Here is a 20,635-nt window from a genome sequence, read left to right as displayed (position 1 = left end):
CTCCTTCCTTCCTTCCATCTCCTTCCTTCCTTCCATCTCCTTCCTTCCTTCCCTCCTCCCTTCCTTATTTTCTTCCATCTCCTTCCTTTCTTTCTCTCCTTCCTTCCCTGCCTCCCCCCTCCCTCTTTCTTTCTTTTTTTCCTTCTTTCCTTCCTTCCTTCCTTCCTTTCTTTCCCTTCCTTCCTTCCTTCCTTCCTTCCTTCCTTCCTTCCTTCCTTCCTTCCTTCAGGATCATTTCCGTCTTGGGTCCTGGGTGGCAGCCCACGATGTGGGCAAAAGTATTGCCTTACAGAGTTGCCCATCAGAGTTCTGCTAGGACACTTGGCCTATTTCTTGTTTCCCTTCTGGAGCAAGGCCTAGTGTATCCCTGGTTTAACACATCTTTCATTTTCTATTAAATACATGTGAATTAATTAGTTGTCAGTGGAATAGATATTCACACCCATGTACGCACACACATGCATACCTTGTTCTTAAAATTACAAAATAAACTTGGTTTTCCTATTCCCATTTTTTAAAATTTCTTCTTCTTTCTACCCTTTCCCTTATCCTTGCTTTGTCTTCTTTTGTCTGCTCCTTTCTTCGCTAAAATCCTCAGTACATTTAGAATTGACTCACACTCAGATTTAATCAGATGAAACTTTTCCTACCTGCTGCATATAAACACTTACAGGAATACATAGCACTACTATCATAATCACATATATTACTTCTATTACTGGTGTAGATATAATTTTTGGTCTCTTGAAATCTTTTAACTTCTTGGAAATAATCCTGAAGCCTTGATTTTGGAACGTAGACTCCCACACCCTATAAAGTATATATTTTGTCAGATATAAACCTAGTCTGACACCAAACAAAACAAAATATTTAGGTCAGGATATAAAGAAAAAGTAGAGACAGATTTGATGTTATATAAGCATATATTATATGACAAACAATATATCTAAAATCCATTGGATATAGAAATGAATGATATTAGAACAACTAATTAACAATGTGAGGCCAGGCACCGTGGGTCACACCTGTAATCCCAGCACTTTGGGAGTTCGAGGCAGGAGGAGGATCACTTGAGGTCAGGAGGTCAAGACCAGCCTGGCCAACATGGTGAAACCCCATCTCTACTAAAATACAAAAATTAGCTGGGCATGGTGGCAGGCAACAGTAATCCCAGCTAATCGCTTGAACCCAGGAGGCAAATGTTGCAGTGGGCCGAGATCACACCACCACACTCCAGCCTGAGTGAGACTCAGTCTCAAAAAAATTTTTGAAAAAATAATTAGAGCCTTTTGTAACACTATACACTAAAATTAATTCCAGATGCACTGAAAAGTTAAATGAAAATGTAAAAACCAAAATATAAACATATAAGAACATTTCAGTGATACATAATCTGGAGATGGAGAAGGTCTAAGTATACATCAAAGATAGAACTCATAAAAGAATATTCTAAGGGATTGCATATAGAGATGTTCAATGCCAAAAATCATCACAAGATTGAAAGGCAAACTAAAAAAAAAACCAGTGGAAATTTACAACATCGATGACTGACTATGTTTAATGTACTTCAGATATAAATAGATACCCCAAGTCTATAAGGAAAAAAAAATCCCAGTGGAAAATCTGTCAAAGAATGTTATCAGACAGTTTGCAAAAGAAAAGATACAAATAGAAAAATCTAAGAAAACATGTTTGACTCATTAAAAAGTATGATGAGATACCATTGTTACTTATCAGATTAGCAAAGCTTTTTTTCTTCTTCTTCAGTAGCGTCAACCACTGTTAACAAGGTTGTAGTGAAGTTAAGGCACTCCCATAGTCCCGGTAAGAGTACAAAATGACTCATCTTTACTGAAGGAAAGAAAATTAAGTTTACAGTCAAAAGGGATTAACTGGATATTGAAGCATAATGAAATACTATGTGGCCATAAAAAATGAGAGTTCATGTATACATAACCACACAAAAAGTAAGAACATATTGAAAAAAAATGGAAAAGCAAGGCACAAAATAGTATAAAAACATGGTCTCATTTTTGCATGTAGCGTATTTGCTTATTTCTATTTCTCAAGCGTACTTTTTTCTCAGAATTTCCTGGAATGTTTGTGAAAATGTATTCCCAGTCTACCCCAGACGTACTAGGCAATAGTCTCCAGGAAGGGGACTAGGGGAATTTGTGTTTATCAAGTCTCCCCAGGTCGTTCTTATATCAGGTAAATTGGGGAAATCCTGATCAAATCTAATGTAAACTCTTTATTCAATTCATATTGAGACTGAGCTCCAGCAAGGCTCTGGGAGCTGTCAAAAGCAATAGCTATTTAGCTGCGGAATGGGATCTAGAATCACATGTGTCCAATCCCAGATGAACAATCCCTTTTTAAAGCCCCAAGCATATCCACTAATATTCTTAAATTTAACTCCCAACAACTTCCTAATCCCTTTGTAGACAGGTGGCAGGATTCTTAGCTCTATTGTTGCACATTCGGTAATGACCTTTCTTTGTTGATAGCAAATGGAAAGTTTTCCATTTTCACCGTTCCCTAGCAATGTGACATTTTCAAACAGTAGCTCAAAACTCTTTAAATAGAAAAGATCCATTTCTACTCTATCGTGACTCAGTAACAGCCACAGGATTCTTCTCAAACTTTCCTAAAAATGTCATCTTTGGGCTGGACTCAAGAGGAACATTTCAGCCAAGGAGACACATTTTCCACTCTGTCAAGAATGAGCGAGCATGGGGTTGGAACATAAAGTGTTTTGCAATCCTCAGAAAAGCAATACTTCTCACCAAAACCATGGCAACGACTCCACGTGATGCCATCAGAGTCTGGGATCGTTCAGGAGCCTCATTCTAATTGAAGACTTGGTCGGGGCCATCACCTGTGTTGGTCAGAACAGTCACCCAGCTGCCTGTTGGCTTCAGAAAGAAAACGGTACCCTACCTGACTGTTGCCATGGAGACACTATGGGCAGTGATTCTGAGCTGAGCATCCCTTATGTTGAGTTACTTAGGGGGCAGGTAGCATGAAACGTGCCTCATGTTCTAATGGCTTCTGATTCTTCATTTAAAAAGATAGGCCCTTCACCCTCGCACCAAATGGAAGAAATACGTTAAAACACAAGGTATAACATGACTAAAGTTACTGTTTTCTCATCCAAATATTAATAGTTCCATTTGGAACTTACACTCGTGAGATAAAAGTTTAGAGTCCAAAATCATGGTTGGAAATTTGCCTGCCTAAATTTATAACTTTCTGGCCTTGGATGAGCTTTTATATCTTAGGAGCTATGACCGGGAATAATAATACACACTCCTCAAGAATTATTGGGATATTTCAATAGATGATTTACGTAAAACACTTCTTTCCCTAAGACTGGCACTTTCCAATTCTGTTAGTAATGAGTCCCCTTCAACTTTCTTACTAGGAATTATCAACACGAGAGAGACAGGGAAAAGGAATAAAAGAAAGGAATAGGAAAGAGCTGATCTGTAGTGAATTAATGACTCAATTTCTTCTATTCACCTCATTTTCTGCCTTTTCCATCTCACTCGATGTGATGTGTTACTCCTGTGTGGTCAGTTTTCCCTTCATGTACATGGCATAACTTCTTCTAAGGGACCATCACTCCTTGGCATAGCCAATGTTTAAGGCAGTAATGACTTTTTAAAAGGCATACGCTTGCATTCCCATTCGCTTCCTTTTCTTCTTTAGATTTGGTATCCAGAAAATAGGTGGGCTTTCTTGTGAAGCAGCCACTATCAGTACAAAGCAGAAAGGTCTTTGATAACCTTGCAGAATTTAGAAAGTGGTAAACTCATTAATGCTGTCCCAATAATCCTGAAATTGTTAACTATTATTTGTTGTTAATATTGAGATTACAGCTATATACAGATGCTATCTATACAGAAGGCTAGAGCTCTTGGACACTGAGGATTATGAAGCTTGGCAGACTCAAAGTTAAATCTATGTTTTCCATTCCCAATGTCCTTGCCCCATCCTGTTGCCTTTCTTTGGCATCAAGAAAGGCCTGCCTACCACCAGCAGGCATGTGGCAAAGGTGACTGTCTAAGTTATAAGCAAAATGTCACCATGTCCTTCAATCCTATTTCCCTCCTCTTCAACCTGAAACTCTGAGGAGACCTGTGCAGCTGCACCTGGTTCTCCCTCTTCTGAGTGCCTCTGCTTTCTCTCCCAGGCACAGGTGAGTGAACTCTGCCAAGCTTCCTAACCCTCAATGTCCAAGAGCCCTGGCCCACCTATCTGTACATAGCAATAATCTCAATATTAACAACAAATAATAGTTAAGAACTTCACAGGATTATTGGGAAGGCATTAGTGAGTTTATCACTTTCTAAACTCTACACTCTCTGGTTGCAGTCCCCATGTTGTGCAGGGTAGTTTAGCTCCCATTCTTGAGCTGGAACCCAGTCCCAGCCCTGAGCTGCAAGCGTGGAATCTAGTCCTGGTTCTCCACTATACTCGACCAACAAGTTTCTATGCATTTTTAAATAATTATTAAACAGTGGGCTGCTTCTCTGACTCAATAGGCTTCACACCTATTCTATGATTATAGAATATTAAGGAAACAAATTTTCCCTTCTTTGGTAAGGTACGTGCTTAGGGTGGTGGTAGAACTTGCTACTTGTTCCTGAAGTTCATTTTGGAGAAAAATCACAGGGTGGAGCTGTCATGGAACATTTATGTTTTTTAAAAAAATAAAAATAAAAAATAGGCCAGGCGCGGTGGCTCATACCTGTAATCCCAGCACTTTGGGAGGCCGAGGTGGGCGGATCACCTGAGGTCAGGAGTTCCAGACCAGTCTGGCCAACATGGTGAAACCCTGTCTCTACTAAAAATACAAAAATTAGCTGTGCATGATGGTGGGCGCCTGTAATCCCAGCTACTCAGGAGGCTGAGGCAGAAGATTCGCTTGAACCTGGGAGGAAGAGGTGGCAGTGAGCCAAGATTGTACCACTGCACTCCAGCCTGGGAGTCGCAGAGAGACTCTGTCTCAAAAAAAATAAATAAATAAAATAAGGTGCTCCCTACCTACCAGACATGAAAATATATACCATTATATATCATTAGTCTAGAATAAAATAAATGGTGTAGCACTGGAACAAGAATATTCAAATGAGGAGATCAGAATCCAAAGCCCAGACCTCTGAGTAAAGAGGCGACTTAAACACAAACATATGACTCGCAATTCTGATGACAATGGCCGAAAGAATGCAAGAATAGAAAAAATACTGCTTTGATTCTGGAAGCCTAGAAAGACTGACACCCAAATGTCAGAATCATAAGAGAGATTTCTGCTGTTGATAAAACATATTGGGATGACGTAGAGAAGACACCAAGAACTCACTTCCCGCGACCTTCCAGAGATAAGAATGAGGTCCCTAAAAAGATGAATGAAGAGAAACCTCCAGGAATACCTGTCACTTAGAGGTGGGTAGAACTGGGAGTGGAAAGAAGGCATGGGCCAAAAAGTCACCTTCTGTTCAAACAGTAGTTTTAGCTATGATGGATCAATGGAGGTTTGCCAAGAGCTCTGGGACACAAATGGGTGCAGCAAGCTGAAAGCAGGGAAGGGAAGGGAGGCTCTGCTCAGCAAAGCACAAAAAGGCATCCAGGAAGGGGCCAAGCAAAAGCTGCAGGTGGCTGTGCTCAGATAGCAAAGCAACTTCACCAAGCATAAGGCCACTGGAGCAAGGTTTCTCTCTGAAGTGTCAGGACCGTCCTATCTGCAGTGGGAAGCAGCAGAGAGGGATGGGTTCGAGCTCAACCTCTCGTATCAAAGCTCAGCCGAACCTGGAGAAGAAGACACCCCAGGAACGAATTCCACTGCTACGATCATCCGGGACTTGGCTCTCTGCCCACTCCCTTTAGAGTTAGACCCTGACCGGGCATCAGGCCTCCAGCTTCAGAGGAGAGAAAGATTCCAGTAGCTTCCATGTGATTGGAGCAACAAGGCTAAGGGAAATGGGCAACCTGGTCATACTTTGTGGGAAGATCAGAACAACCTTTTAGGAGAGCTGTTGTCATACGTACCAAACACCTTGAAATTTGACATCTCCTGTGACCAAGTCATTCTACTTCTAGGAGTGTTTCTTAATGTCATATCAAAGACGTGGCCAAAAATCCACTGGAAAGAATGTCCACTGTGATTTTTAATGTTAAAACTTTAAAAAATCTAAACATTCAGTAATAGCCAATGGTTTCAATGACTTATGGAATAACCAAAAAAAAAAAAAAAGAAAAAAGAAAAAGAAAAAGAAAGGAAAGAAATACTCTACAGCTACTAAAATAGCATCATTTGATGGGTATTAAATGGCATATGAATGTATCTTTGATATATTACTAATAAAAATCAGCTAATGAAGGAACCCTTATAATGTGATCCCACACAAACATATAGGAAAAAGGACCTCAACTTCATGAATGAAATATTAGCAAGAAGTATCCCTAGTTTAGAGATTATCTTAGTCTGTTCAGACTGCCATAACAAAATGCCATAAACTGGGTAATTTATAAGCCACAATAATTTATTTCTCACCGTTCCAGAGGCTGGAAAGTTAAAGGTACCAGCAGGTTTGGTGTCTGATGAGGGCCCCTTTCCTAGTTCATAGAAGTCCCTCTCTCACTGCCTCCTCCCATAGTGGAAGGGGTCAGACAGCTCTCTGCGGCCTCCTTTACAAGGGCACCAATCCCAAAGATGAGGGCTCTGCCCGCATGACCTAGTGACCTCTCAAACTTCTTAACACCATCATCTTGAGGATTAAGATTGCAACGTGTAACTTTTGGAGAGACACAAACATTAAGACCAGAGCAGATAAGTATGTTTTCTCCTAGAAGCTTTTCTATATTTTGCAATGTTTCTGCATTAAACGCATATTGTTTTTGCTTCTTATCTCTTTATCCCTTTGTGCTACATTCTAAGAGGACAGTTTAGCTCAATCTTCTAGTCCACAAATTCATTTTTAGTTGAGTTTATTGTGATGAATGAATTTTTACTTTGCGATTAGTGTTAATAGGAAAGATATTATCTTTTGAATTTTAATTTTTTAAATTGTAGTACAATACACATAAAATGTACCCTATTAACCATTTTAACTGTATAATTCAGTGGCATTAAGTACACTCACACTGTTGTATAATCATCACTAAGATCTTGCAAAGCTGAAATTCTGGTTCCATTAAACTATAACTCCCCATTCTCTCTTCTCCCCGTCCCTGGAATCCCCCTTCTACTTTCTGTCTCTATGAGATTGACTACTCTAGGTACCTTATATAAGTGGATTTATACAGTGTTTCTACTTTTGTAATTGGCTTACCTCACTCAGCATAATGTCTTCAAGTTTCATCCATGTCGTAGCATGTCAGAATTTCCTTCCTTTTAAGGCTGAATAATATTCCTTTTTTTTTTTTTTTTTTTTATGACAGAGTCTCGCCCTGTCACCAGGCTGGAGTGCAGTGGTGCAATCTCGGCTCACCGCACTGCAACCTCCACCTCCCGGATTCAAGCGATTCTCCTGCCTCAGCCTCCAGAGTAGCTGAGACTACAGGTGCATGCCACCATGCCCAGCTAATTTTTGTAATTTTTTTTTTAGTAGAGACGGGGTTTCACCATTTTGGCCAGGATACTCTCGATCTCTTGACCTCACAATCCGCCCGCCTCAGCCTCCCAAAGTGCTGGGATTACAAGTGTGAGTCATCGCACCCGGCCCCATTTTCTAAATATACCACATTGTGTTTATCCTTCGTCCATTGATGGACACTTATGTCACTTCCCCTTTTGGCTATTAAGAATAATGCTGCTATGAGGGTAGACGTACAAGTATCTCTTCATGTCTCTGCCTTCAATTCTTTTGAGTATATACCCATAGGTGGAATTGACGGATCATACAGTAATACTGTGTTTAATATTTTGAGGAGCTGCCATACTCTTTTCCACAGTAGTTGCCCATTTTGTATTCCCATCAACAGCACACAAGGGTTTTTATCTCTCCATATCCATGTCAACACTTGTTTTCTGTTTTACGGATGGTAGCCATTCCTATGGGTGTGAAGTGATTAATGTATTATTTTTCTGTTGATGAATTCTCTTGCCTGTTTCTGAGAAAGGCCTGTTCCCTTTGTTCATATTGTTCCCTTAAGGGCATGTTCTTTCCTTTGGTTAAGTTTGGAGTCTGTGTTAGCCAGGATGGTCTCGATCTCCTGACCTCGTGATCTGCCTGCCTTGGCCTCCCAAAGTGCTGGGATTACAGGCGTGAGCCACCGCGTCCGGCCTAGGTATACATTTTTAAAACTGTCATTTCTGTTATTTATAGGAATCAGGTGTTTGCTGAGTTTGCCATCTTGAAACAGAAAATATTTGGTATTTTTGCTACTAAAAAAATAGAATAGGAAGTATAAATTACTACAAATTAGCACCTAGAACCAGATTGTGGCTTACGTTAGAATTTAAGTAAATGAAGAAGTTGACATTATACATCAGTAAGCAAAAGAAATTTTTTAATAAGTGGCAGTTATATATAGTTTTCCAACTATTTGGAATAAATTAGAGTTACAGCCTAGCCTCAAACCATATACCAAATTCCATATGCAGAGATATCATAATCAAAGGCAAAGAACGTGCACACATAGGTTAGGCTCAGGAGGGGCAGGATGAACTGGAAAAAAAGAGTTTGTATGGGGAATAATGGGTACATAGGAAAAGACCTCAAAGGCTAGAATAAGGAGTCACCACAAGATGCTATACCAAGTAATCTTATAAAAAAGGAGTTTGGGGAAATTGATCTGGTAATGCTGTGTAATGTGTATTGCGAGGAGAGCCCACTAATAAAAATAAGAAAAGAAAGATGTGAGATGGTTTAATCCAGATCTGAACTGACGATTCTTAACTTTTGTAAGTCTCAGAGACTTCCGCAAATCTGATAAAAGTCATAAGCCAGTCCATAGAAATATGCATTTACACACATGCAAGCAACATTTTTGCATACAGAGTCAGAGATTTAACAGGGTTCCTGAAGACCAAGTTCTTGAGGTGGGAGGGAGAGGAATTTATTTTGTATTCAGGGAAAATTGAGTTTATCTCCCCAGCTAGCATGTTACGGTCGTGAGGATAGTAACTGTCCTCTTCACCACTGTATGCCAACAGCAAGCAATGCTTTCACTTAGCAGGCAGTCTAATATGTAATGAATGATTGAATGAATGTAATGAATTAATGCCTTCAATCTTTAGAACTGAAAAATCCACAAACAATTAAACAAAAAAAAAAGAAGTATGCAAATGGGTGATGTCAAGTAGTCCAGTGATTTCTCCATATCGAAGCAAAGAAATTTTGTCTCCTACCGGACCCTCTTTAGTGTCATTGTTATGGAATTTTTCTCTCTGTTTTCTTATCTCCCCTCTCCTCTGATAATTTTTTTTTTTTTTTTTTTTGAGACAGGGTCTCGCTTGTTACCCAGGCTGGAGTGCAGTGGCTCAATCTTGGCTCACGGCAACCTCCGCCTCCCAGGTTCAAGCGATTCTCATGCCTCAGCCTCCCGAGTGGCTGGGATTACAGATGTGCGCCACCATGCCCAGCTAAGTTTTGTATTTTTAGTAGATAGGGGATTTTGCCATGTTAGCCAGGCTGTTCTCAAGCTCTGACCTCAGGTGATCCCCCCTGGCCTCTCCAAGTGCTGGGATTACAGGCATGAGCCACCATGCCTAGCCTCCTTTGATAATATATCTCTCTTCCTTTAGAAATTCTGTTAAAAGGTTTTGTGGCCACTTGCTTAAAGATGATGCCCAAAATCAGTGTTCCAGCCCTGACCTCTCAGCCTTTCTCCAGCCCTACATCTTAGTTGTTTATCAGGCACCTTGTTTCTTATTTACCAGGACACCAAAAATTCAGATTGTCTAAAACTAAGCTCATCATTTTTTCAGAGTTCTCTGTCAACTTTATTATAGCATAACTAACACATGTTTTCAGAACCCTAGTCTTTAAGCTTTAAATTAAAGGAGCTTAAAGTTGGAAGCCGTGGCTTTCTTTGGGAATCTAATGTGTGCTATGGACCCATACCCAAGAAAAAAAATGCATATATGCAGATATAGTTGCATACATTAAGTAGCTGTATTTCTTGCAACATATCCAAAGATCCCAGACTAACAACCCCTTGAAAGATAGTAGTATGTATTTGTTTGTTTGTTTGTTTGTTTGTTTGTTTGTTTGAGATGGAGTCTTGCTCTTGTCGCCCGGGCTGGAGTGCAATGGCACAATCTCGGCTCACTGCAACCACTGCCTCCCAGGTTCAAGCAATTCCCCTGCCGCAGCCTCCCGACTAGCTGGGACTACAGGCACACACCACCACACCCTGCTAATTTTTTGTATTTTTAGTAGAGACGGGATTTCACCATGTTGGCCAGGCTGGTCTTGGACTCCTGACCTCGTGATCCACCCACCTCGACCTCCCAAAGCGCTGGGATTACAAACGTGAGCCACTGCAACCAGCCAGTAAGCATATAATTCTGTCCTCCTTCACGTCACCAAAATCTTCTGATTCTTTTTGTTCAAAGTGTTTTTAATGTTTTCCCCTTTTGTTTCCATTTCCACTGCCTTTGTCCAGTTCAATCTAAGTCAGAATGACTTAATAGCTAGAGAACTGAAAGAGTCTTCTAATTGGCTAACTCTAACAATGGGAGATCTTTACAAACTTTTGTCTTCATTTGATTAAGATCTATGATATTGAAAGACAAAATAATTGAGAATTCTTATTTATAATGGTTATAATGTATAAAATGTGTTGTTTAATGGAAAACTTGGAAAACAACTTGTTCCTATCACATTTGGATAAAAATTCACCAGTAAAACTGCCTGGGCCTGAATATTTTTGTATGTGTGTGTGTGGGGGGGGGTTATAATAATCAATAATGATTTAATAAACATATTGCTATTCAGATTTCCTGGGGTTTTTTTGGTATCAATTTTGGCAAGTTTTAGTTTTCAAGAAATGTATCCACTTTAAGTGTTTAATTTATTAGCACATATTTGTTAATGATATTTTCTCATCTTTAATGTCTAGAATATATGGTTATAACACATTTTTTAGTCCTGTTATTGATAAATTTTATTCTCTACTTTTATAATCAGATACTTCGGGAGGCTGAGGCAGGTGGATCACTTGAGGTTAGGAGTTCTAGACCAAACTCACTAACATGGCGAAACCCATCTCTACTAAAAATACAAAAATTAGCCTGGCATGGTGGCACACGCTTGTAATCCCAGCTACTCAGGAGGCGGAGGCAGGAGAATTGCTTGAACCTGGGAGACAAAGGTTGCAGTGAGCCGAGATCGTGCCACTGCACTCCAGCCTGGGTGACAGAGTGAGACTCTGTCTCAAAATAAATAAATAAAATAAAATAAAGTCAGTCTAGTTAGGAGTTTTCCAGTTTTGTTGATCTTTGCAAATACCTAGCTTTTGGCATTGTTAATTTTTTCTACTACTTGTCTGTTTTCTATTATAAAGATTTCTGCTTTAATCTTTATTATTTCTTATTTCTACTTACTATGAGCATACTTCTTTTTTATCTTCTTAATGGTAGAATCTTAGGTCATTGATTTCAAGCCTTTCTCTTTTTCTAATATAAGTATTTAAAACTCTAAGTTTCCCTCTAATCACTGCTTTAGCTGTGTCTCGTAAGTTGTAATATGGGTTATGGGAAATTGTGACATGAAATAGTTATAATATGTTGTACATTTTTTATTATTCAGTTTAAAATATTTTTTATTACTCTTGTGATTCTGTTTTGACTATGAATTATCTAGAAATGTATTGCCAAATATTTTTGTTAATAGCATATTGCTTTTGAGTAATAATTCCAGTGTGGTCAGAAAATGTACTCTACATGATATCAATTATTTCAAATTTATTAAAACATATTCTATGGCCTAGTATACATTGGTAAATGTACCATGTACACTTGAAAAGAATGTTTATTCTGCAGTTGTTGGCTGTAGTGCTAAACAAGTATTAATTATATCAAGATGTTTGATATTATCGCTCAAATCCTCTATGTCATTAGTAGTTTTTAAAATCTAATTATGTCAGATGTTGAGAGAGGAGTCTTAAAATCTCCTACTGTCATTTTGAAATTGTCTATCTAGTCCTTTAATTCTGTCCATTTTTTTTCATGTATTTTGAGGTTCTGTTCTTAAATGCATATCCATTTATAATTGCTATGTCTTCCTGATGAATTCTCCCTCTTATAATTATAAAATTTCCATTATTTATCTCTAACAATACTCTGTGACTTGATGTCTATTTTATGTGACATTAATATAGTTATTCCAGCTTTCTTATGCTTGCTGTCTGTATGGTATATCTTTTTTCCATCTACTTACTTTCAACCGATCTGACAGTTTATATATAAAGTGTGTCTCCTGCAGACAACATATAATTGAATATGGCTTTTATAAATTCTTTCTGATAAACTCTGTTTTATTTGAGCATTTCAACTATTAAGATTTGACGTAATTATTGACATGGTTGGATTTGGATCTACCATTGTATTACTTGTTTTTTGTTTGTCCCTATGCTTTCTGTTCCTATATTCCCCCTCTCTTTCCTTCTTTGGATTACTTGATACTTTTAGTATTCCATTTCAATTTATAGGGTGTTTTTAGTTATACCCTTTGTGTTCTTATTATTGGTTACAGTATAATCATTAATTACGACTGTCTACCTATAGTTAGTATTATACCACTGCATGTAAACTATAGAAATTTGGCAGTCATAAGAAGTCCTTTACGTTATCACTGTAATCTGTATTACATCTATGTTCCTTAAGAGCATCGCAAGACAAAGTTATAGTTTTTCCTTATAAAGTTATATATGTTTAATTACGGAGAAATATAAATATCTTTAATGTTTATTAATACAGTTACCATTTCTGACATTCTTTATTCATTCCTGAATAACTGTGTTATCTTCTGGTATCATTACCCTTGAGCCTGAAGAATTTACTTAAGCATTTCTTGTAAGAAATCATATTATTTTTTCTTTACCTGAAAATGTCTTTATTTCGCCTTCATTCCTAGAGGACATTTTCTATTCTGAGTTCGTAGATTGGGGGATGGGGTGTTTATTTGTTTCTCTTTTAGTTTTTTATTTTCTAGCTTTCATCGTTTCTGAAGAGAAGTCTGTGGCTATTTAAATCAACACTTTTTTTCGGTCGGGCGCGGTGGCTCAAGCCTGTAATCCCAGCACTTTGGGAGGCCGAGGCGGGCGGATCACGAGGTCAGGAGATCGAGACCATCCTGGCTAACACAGTGAAACCCCCGTCTCTACTAAAAAATACAAAAAACTAGCCGGGCGAGGTGGCGGGCGCCTGTAGTCCCAGCTACCCGGGAGGCTGAGGCAGGAGAATGGCGTAAACCCGGGAGGCGGAGCTTGCAGTGAGCTGAGATCCGGCCACTGCACTCCAGCCGGGGCGACAGAGTGAGACTCCGTCTCAAAAAAAAAAAAAAAAAAAAAATTAACACTTTTCTTTATACAATGTGTTGTTTCTCCCCCACCTGTTTTTAAGATTTTTCTCTTTATCTTTGGCTTCAGTCACTGGATTATTATGTATCCAAGTGTGGTTTTCTGTGTATACATTTGGTGTAGGGTTTATTGAGCCTTTTGAATCTGTACATTTTTTTTTCACCAATTTCAGGAAGCTTTTGTGATTTTGAAATTGTCTATTTATTCTTTTAATTCTGTCCATTTTTGCTTCATGTATTTTGAGGTTCTGTTCTTAAATGCCTATCCATTTATAATTGCTATGTCTTCCCTCTTATAATTATGAAATTTTCATTCTTGATCTCTGACGATACTCTGTGACTTGATGTCTATTTTATGTGATGTTAATCTCCTCTACTTCAATTATATTAAAACCTGCTCTATGGCTCTGCTATACTTCTGAGACCCTAATTACCTAACATTAAACTTTTAGATATTGTCTCACTGGTCCCTAAGGCTAACGTTAGACTTTTAGATATTGTCACACTAGCCCCTGAAGCTCTGCTCATTTTTTTTTTCATCTTTTTTCTCTCTCTTCTCCAGTTTGATCTATCTTCAAGTTCACTGAGTCACTCCTTTGATATTCTTCTATTAAGTCCATTCAACAATTTTTATTCCAGATACTGTATTAAGTTTTAATGTTTCTACTTTGTTTCTTTATGTGTTCTATTTTGCTGCTGAGATTTCTTATTTTTTGTCCATTTCTTTTACTTCATTGAACCTAGTTGGAAATAACTATTTTAAAGTATTTGTCTGATAATTTCAACATCTGACTCATCTCAAGGTTTGCATGGGTTCATTGTCTTTTCCATTTAGAATTGGTCACATTTTCCCAGTTTTTTGTGTTAGAGTATTTTAGATTGTATTCTGGACATTGTGAGCCTTACATTATACAGACTCTGAGTTCTGTTGCAGTCCTCTGGAAAACACAGTTTTTGTTTTAGCTGATGATTAATCCAAGTGGATTCAAACTTTAAGATCTCTCGTCAATGTATACAGAGAAAATGGAATATCCATGAGGAGGAGTCTGAATTTCCAAAGATAGAATGTGTTTGGAGGAGTGGGGCAATGGGAAGGAGAACATTGTAAATACTGCCCTCAGAAGTTAATAATTCAATATTATTTAATTTTTACCGTTACATGTATATGATATATATAATCTATTTGTGCTATAGATACATAATATTGGGAACATAGTTATATTTATTTATAATATATAATTTTGACAGTTTTACAGTGTTTTAATTTTTCTAAGAAAAGCACAACCCCAATAGGCCTTTGAATTCCCAGGAGAATTCCAGATTCTCATAATACTACCACTTATCAAAATGTCTTTACAGGTGCCACACATTCTGCTAAGCAATGTGCATACACTGTTTTATCAAACTTTATAGCAACAGCACCAGGTAGACATTATTTTTATTTACAAATGAGGAAACTGAGGGTCAGAGAGGTTAAGCAACTTGCTCAGGGATACATAGCTATTAAGGGGGTAGAGATGAGATTTGAACCTAGGTGGAACTCTGTCTCCCCTCTTGATATCATTGGTTGCCACCCAAGTGGAATTAGATGATATTTATCTTACAAATGACAGAGTGTGGAGAGAGAGAATGTAGCACTGCAAGAATAACATGCGCTTCAAAGAAGAGACAAGTATTCTAATTCTAGTTTGGGACAGACTTACTGCAAAACCTTGTAACTTTCTCAACTTCTCTCCTTCTTCTTCCACTGTCTCTACAACAGAAATTAAAATGTACTTCATAATAATTTTCAGAACTCTTTTAGAAATAAAATGAGATGAGCTACGAATGTATAATGAAAATATAATGATTGTAATGATATTTAGCCCAACTCACAAACTAACACTTCCTTTTCTAAGTTTTACAGTTAAGACTTCAACAAAGAAGGACTCAGGAACAACTGGCTAACCAAGGCTTAATACCACGTGAGTACCTGCATCTCTTAATTACTGTTGTACATAGGGCCACACCATTTGGGAGCTGGAAAGTGCCTCAGAGGTCATTTAGTTTAAGCCAATGCAGTGGTCTCCCAAGATCTTCAAAGCATTGGTATCAGCAGAAATCCCAGACCTTGGATGCTTTGCCCCGACTGCCACCTACTCACCTGCAAGGGGCTCCTTTTAATGATACTGGTTATGCCTAAAATTCCAATGTAGTGGATTTGTTCTCAGGATAAACACAATTCATTATGGGCACCCCTGACTCATCTACTTTTAAAATTGGATATAATTAATATTCATTCCAGAAGCATCAATTACATCATCTTTTTCTCACCTCCTCAGTTTCAGTTCTGTTTGGGGTATTTGAGTCCACAAGTAATTGAACATTGGTCAAGTATTTCCTCTCTAGAAGGTGGAGTGGCAATACCATTTTAGCATAAATGATATAATGTTGAATTACTGGCCACGATCTGGGTAAAAGAAGAAGGATTATTGTATATTTTAGAAGATATATTTTAAATTGTCTACCAATTCAACAATGAAAGCTAATTCCTGGTTATCTGTGGAAATAGAGAAAAGGGTACTCTGGATGAATAAGTCATGGGTAAAGCTGCTCCAGGCCATAGATTCTAACTTCCTCACCAATAAAATTTAAAAATCAAGATCTATAATGACTTGTGCAGAAAATTCAGGTGTCTGTAAAATGCTGTTGTGACTGTTACTTCAGAGTTCAGTACACAACAAGCAAAAGTTTGCCCTTGAAAAACTGTAGTGTAGTTAGTTATATGGAAGCCCTATGTGTAGGTCTGTATAGTGTAGTTAGTTATATTAGTTAGAAAAAATGTTGCGTAGCTAGTTATGTGGAAACACTATGACCCATAGCTAAACATTGAAAGTTTAGTCTTTGTCTCAGAAACAGAACAAAACTAAGAATTTTTCAAGCCTCTTGTTTTGTAATTCAAAAGTAATCCTTTGTTCATGACTGAGCTCTACAAATAGTAAATAGTATGTGACCTTAAACTGGGACAACTCTTTTAGAGGTTTGTGAAGTACAAAAGAAACAGCTCAGCCTGCTATTTCAAGGCTGTTTAAGCAACGTTGACAACGATGCTGAGAAAGCAAAGGAGCAAGTCAATGTGTGGCCTGTTTCATCTTAGCCTTTCCTTGGAGGTGCTAAAGACAGGGAGAAACCAAAGGTCTGCAGATGTCAGATCAGGTCAAGACAATTTCGCTCAAAGCTAATAATCTGTCCCTTCACTGATGTTTCTCTCTCTTTAATTCTGGAAAGGCAAATGGAGCAGATGGACCCAGGACCTTTCCATAAGCCCAAGTTGTACACACCTGATTTAAAGTTTGACTCATGTGCTTAAATACTCTGGGCCTGGGTCTTGCAGCTGGCATTAGGCTGAGAATAAATATTTTTTGAAGGATATGGGGTTAAATCTGAAAATTAGTAAAAACACCCAATGAAGATGGTAATTAACGCTATCATACATTTTAAAATAACACCTATCATGTAAGTTATATAAGTCAAATGTTCATTTGTATATTAGAGTCCTATGAAGATATAATATTTTGTTCTGCAGGAATTCCAGAATCAAATAATATGCATATTAACAAAATACCGCTTAACTCAAATTTTGCATCTTTAGTCCATTGCATCATTAAGATAATTTCTAGAAAAAAGAATCCTACAAATCATGAAATAATAAAGCATTTTAAAATCACACACTATGACGAAGGCTTTCCCCAATCTTCAGCTACCTCCTCTCAACCAGGCTTTCCAAGAGTGTAGATTCTGCTACGGAAAAGTGTCCAAGTCATGACAGGTGCACACCGCAGGCCCCGCCTGTACAGATCTTTTCTACTCAGCTCTTCTCAGGAAGCTAGAGATAGGATGCATCTCTTCATCTGCTGATGATTAGCCTCTTCAGCCCAGTGAGAGATTAAACATGCAATCCACATGCATTTCAGCAGGGCAGTGTGTTTCCTCTGGCACCTAAGGAAACATGTCTAAATGCAAACGACTGGGAGAAGGAAAGAGAAACCAAGGGCCTCAGGATGTTTTCAATTAAATATAATTCAACAAATTTTATTATAAACCAGGCTATATACAGGGGACTGTGCCAGGCACTTTAGGGATAACAATAATAAGCAAGATGGCCCCTCAGAGAGAGTCAAGATGTTAGGGAGAAAGCTGATAAAAAGCACACAGAAGTAGGCCGGGCACGGTGGCTCAAGCCTGTAATCCCAGCACTTTGGGAGGCTGAGGTGGGCAGATCACGAGGTCAGGAGATCGAGACCATCCTGGTTAACATGGTGAAACCCCGTCTCTACTAAAAATACAAAAAAAAAAAAAAAATTAGCCAGGCCTGGTGGCGGGCACCTGTAGTCCCAGCTATTCGGGAGGCTGAGGCAGGAGAATTGCGTGAACCCAGGAGGCAGAGCTTGCAGTGAACCGAGATCGCGCCACTGCACTTCAGCCTGGGCGACAGCACGAGACTCCGTCCAAAGCCAAAACAAAGCAAAAAACCATAATCCAGTGTGCAACTCATTACCTTACACAAGAAGACTTTATTTTTTCATTCTGTTATTTACATTTTTTGAAACAGAAAGTGAAAGAAAAGGAGAAAGGAAAGGAGGAAGGAAAAAAAGTTAATATTCCTTAGAGCCTACCTAATTCTGTGATTTTCTAATTTTTTAATTGTTAAATCTTATGCACTATATATATGTGTGTGTGTGTGTACATATATACATATATATATGCACTGGCTGAGGCAGTGTCAAGGGTGTCTGCCCCATTTGCTGGGCCCCTCCTCATCCCTTCCAGAAGCCCCCTGATAATTCTCTCTGCAGTGCTGGTTCTCCTCAGAATAGAGTTTGAAAACCCCTGACCGATCGCAATCCCTGTTTGTCTTTCTTGTTCATGAAACTGAGGTTGAAGAGGCCTAAGAGATTTTTCCGATGTCCCAAAGCCTAGATCTCATGTGGTTCCATTTTCTACAGTTTCATTTATGAGAATGTAAACCCATGCCAGATAAAATTATTCATAAAATCTCGCTTTATTCATAAAATTTGAAATAGTTGTAGTCTTTTTAAACATGCCATAAATTGTCAAAACTCAAAGCTGATGGCTAAGTGAACTGTTAATTGTCCTTATCAAATAGCAATATTATTATTATTATTATTATTATTTTTTTTGAGACAGAGTCTCGCTCTGTTGCCCAGGCTGGAGTACAATAGTGTGATTTCGGCTCACTGCAACCTCCGCCTCCTGGGTTCACACCATCCCGAGTAGCTGGGACTACAGGTGCACGCCACCATGCCTGGCTAATTTTTTGTATTTTTAGTAGAGACGGGGTTTCACCATGTTAGCCAGGATGGTCTCGATCTCCTAACCTCGTGATCCACCCTCCTTGGCCTCCCAAAGTGCTGGGATTACAGGCGTGAGCCACCGCACCTGGCCAGACTTACTATTTTTAACTCATCAACAGAAGCACCTGCCGAGAATTAGTTGTGAGTTTTACATTAGGTTAAATCTTCAGGGCTTATCCACTGGATAACATGCAACTCCCTCCTACTGGGGAGGAGCTGAGGCCAGAACCTGTGTCTCCTGATCCCTGCCTAGGCTCCTTTTCTCAAACGTTCAAAATGAATCGCTTGGCCTTTAAAAACACTTACTTATATTGCTATCATAAGGCATTTTACGGCCAAAAATTTCAGTTAGAACTTGGAAAATTTTAAAAGTGTATCATGTGAAAACGCCAAAGATAAACCGATGATTTAGATGCAATGGCTTCAAGTTCTACATCATCATCTATGCTTTGCCACGATGAGCATCGAATGAAAGATTTCACTGACTTACCTGTATGGCAGGTCTCCCTTCAATGGCATTTCCAAATTGATAAGTAAATTATGAGGCTCCTCCCCCATTGACTCTAATGAGGTGAGTCATGTGTAATTCTAGTGAAACTAATCCAAATGGATTGAAATTTTTTTCCTTCCCTTTTCCTGGGCATGCATCCTGCAAGTTTGGAGCTTGCTGCAGAGTAATAAACAGTCGTTAGCAACCAGCAACAAATTCTTTTTTATAAGCCTCGTGAATCACTTCTCTTAAACATTCGCTTTGTTCTTATGTGTGGGCATTATGAGTTTAGGCTAATTTCCCTCTTTACGTGCTTTGAATGAATTTAAAGGCACCATCTCTTGATTTTTAATCAAGACGGGCAGGGTTCTGAGGCCAGGATAGAATCACCGGAACAACTTTAAATAGCGGGTAAAGGGTTCTCAGTCCAGGTGCATTTACAATGGCAGTTGTGAAATTCACATTTTCAAAATCGGCATGAAACCTTAATGAAATATCCTCTCAAAGTTAACTTAGAAATAGTACTTACAGGACTCATTGTTTAGATTTATCTCCAAAATCTCACCTCTAAATCTCAATATGGAGATTTCAAATTGCCTACTTCGCCATCATCAACCAGGATTCATAGGAAATGGTTTCACTATCCTTCCCTTTTGGGTTCAAGGTTGCAAGAGGACATCAAGGTTCTCTACATTCTTGTGGCATTAGCACAGAGGCCACCTCCTTCCCTAGACCTATTGGGCCTGTTCATTATTTCTTATGCAAATTTTCTCTCCTGCAACTCTTCTCCCTGGGTATCACTCTCCTGGGTAAAATTTTAAATAACACCATTTTATTCCAACTGCTTCAGAAGACTTGATGTGGAAAGATGACCAGCCATGTAAATCAGACTCAATAAACTGGTCATAGAGCATTTCAATAAATATTTATTAATCCTTTGCTGTGAGAAAGGCTCGGGGGAACACACACAGAGAAGTCGGACTCAACTTCTGTTTCAAAGTGCTTCCAGTCTAGGAGGGGTCCTAAACCACCCCCATTTAATCATCTCATTTAATAATTTTGGACAACTTCGCACCACTACATAAGAATGGGTAGCCAGGAAGATTGAAGGAAAAATCACTTTTTCCTCTCCCTCTGCTACTAAAGTGAATCTATGGTGTTTCACCCAGGGGAGAGATGTAAGAAGGTTTAATTTATTCTCCTGGAATACAGAAGATGAGATTAGAGAGCTAAAGTGGATTTGAGAGGACACGGGGCCCACA

General features: G+C 38.6%; 1 protein-coding gene and 1 long non-coding RNA gene across 2 annotated transcripts in view; one reads left to right on the top strand and one right to left on the bottom strand.

The window, feature by feature from the left end:
- The window catches only part of LOC104667947, a 33,681-nt gene extending 17,245 nt beyond the window's left edge, over positions 1 to 16,436 (bottom strand). Inside the window, exons 1-2 of the long non-coding RNA XR_748741.1 lie at positions 15,673 to 16,436; positions 15,233 to 15,282 (exon numbers count right to left, since the gene is read on the bottom strand). This is a non-coding gene — a long non-coding RNA (uncharacterized LOC104667947). The remainder of the gene's footprint in view (positions 1 to 15,232; positions 15,283 to 15,672) is intronic.
- Positions 1 to 20,635, top strand: part of LOC104667948 (myocardin) — a 95,507-nt gene that overhangs the window by 22,865 nt on the left and 52,007 nt on the right. The window contains 1 exon segment of the mRNA XM_030923667.1: positions 15,428 to 15,493. Coding sequence (XP_030779527.1) covers positions 15,428 to 15,493 — 66 coding nt within the window.

Source organism: Rhinopithecus roxellana, chromosome 19, assembly GCF_007565055.1.
Source record: "Rhinopithecus roxellana isolate Shanxi Qingling chromosome 19, ASM756505v1, whole genome shotgun sequence".
NCBI lineage: Eukaryota > Metazoa > Chordata > Mammalia > Primates > Cercopithecidae > Rhinopithecus > Rhinopithecus roxellana.
The sequence above is the reverse complement of the archived record's forward strand: the minus strand, read 5'-3'. Positions and strand labels throughout refer to the sequence as shown.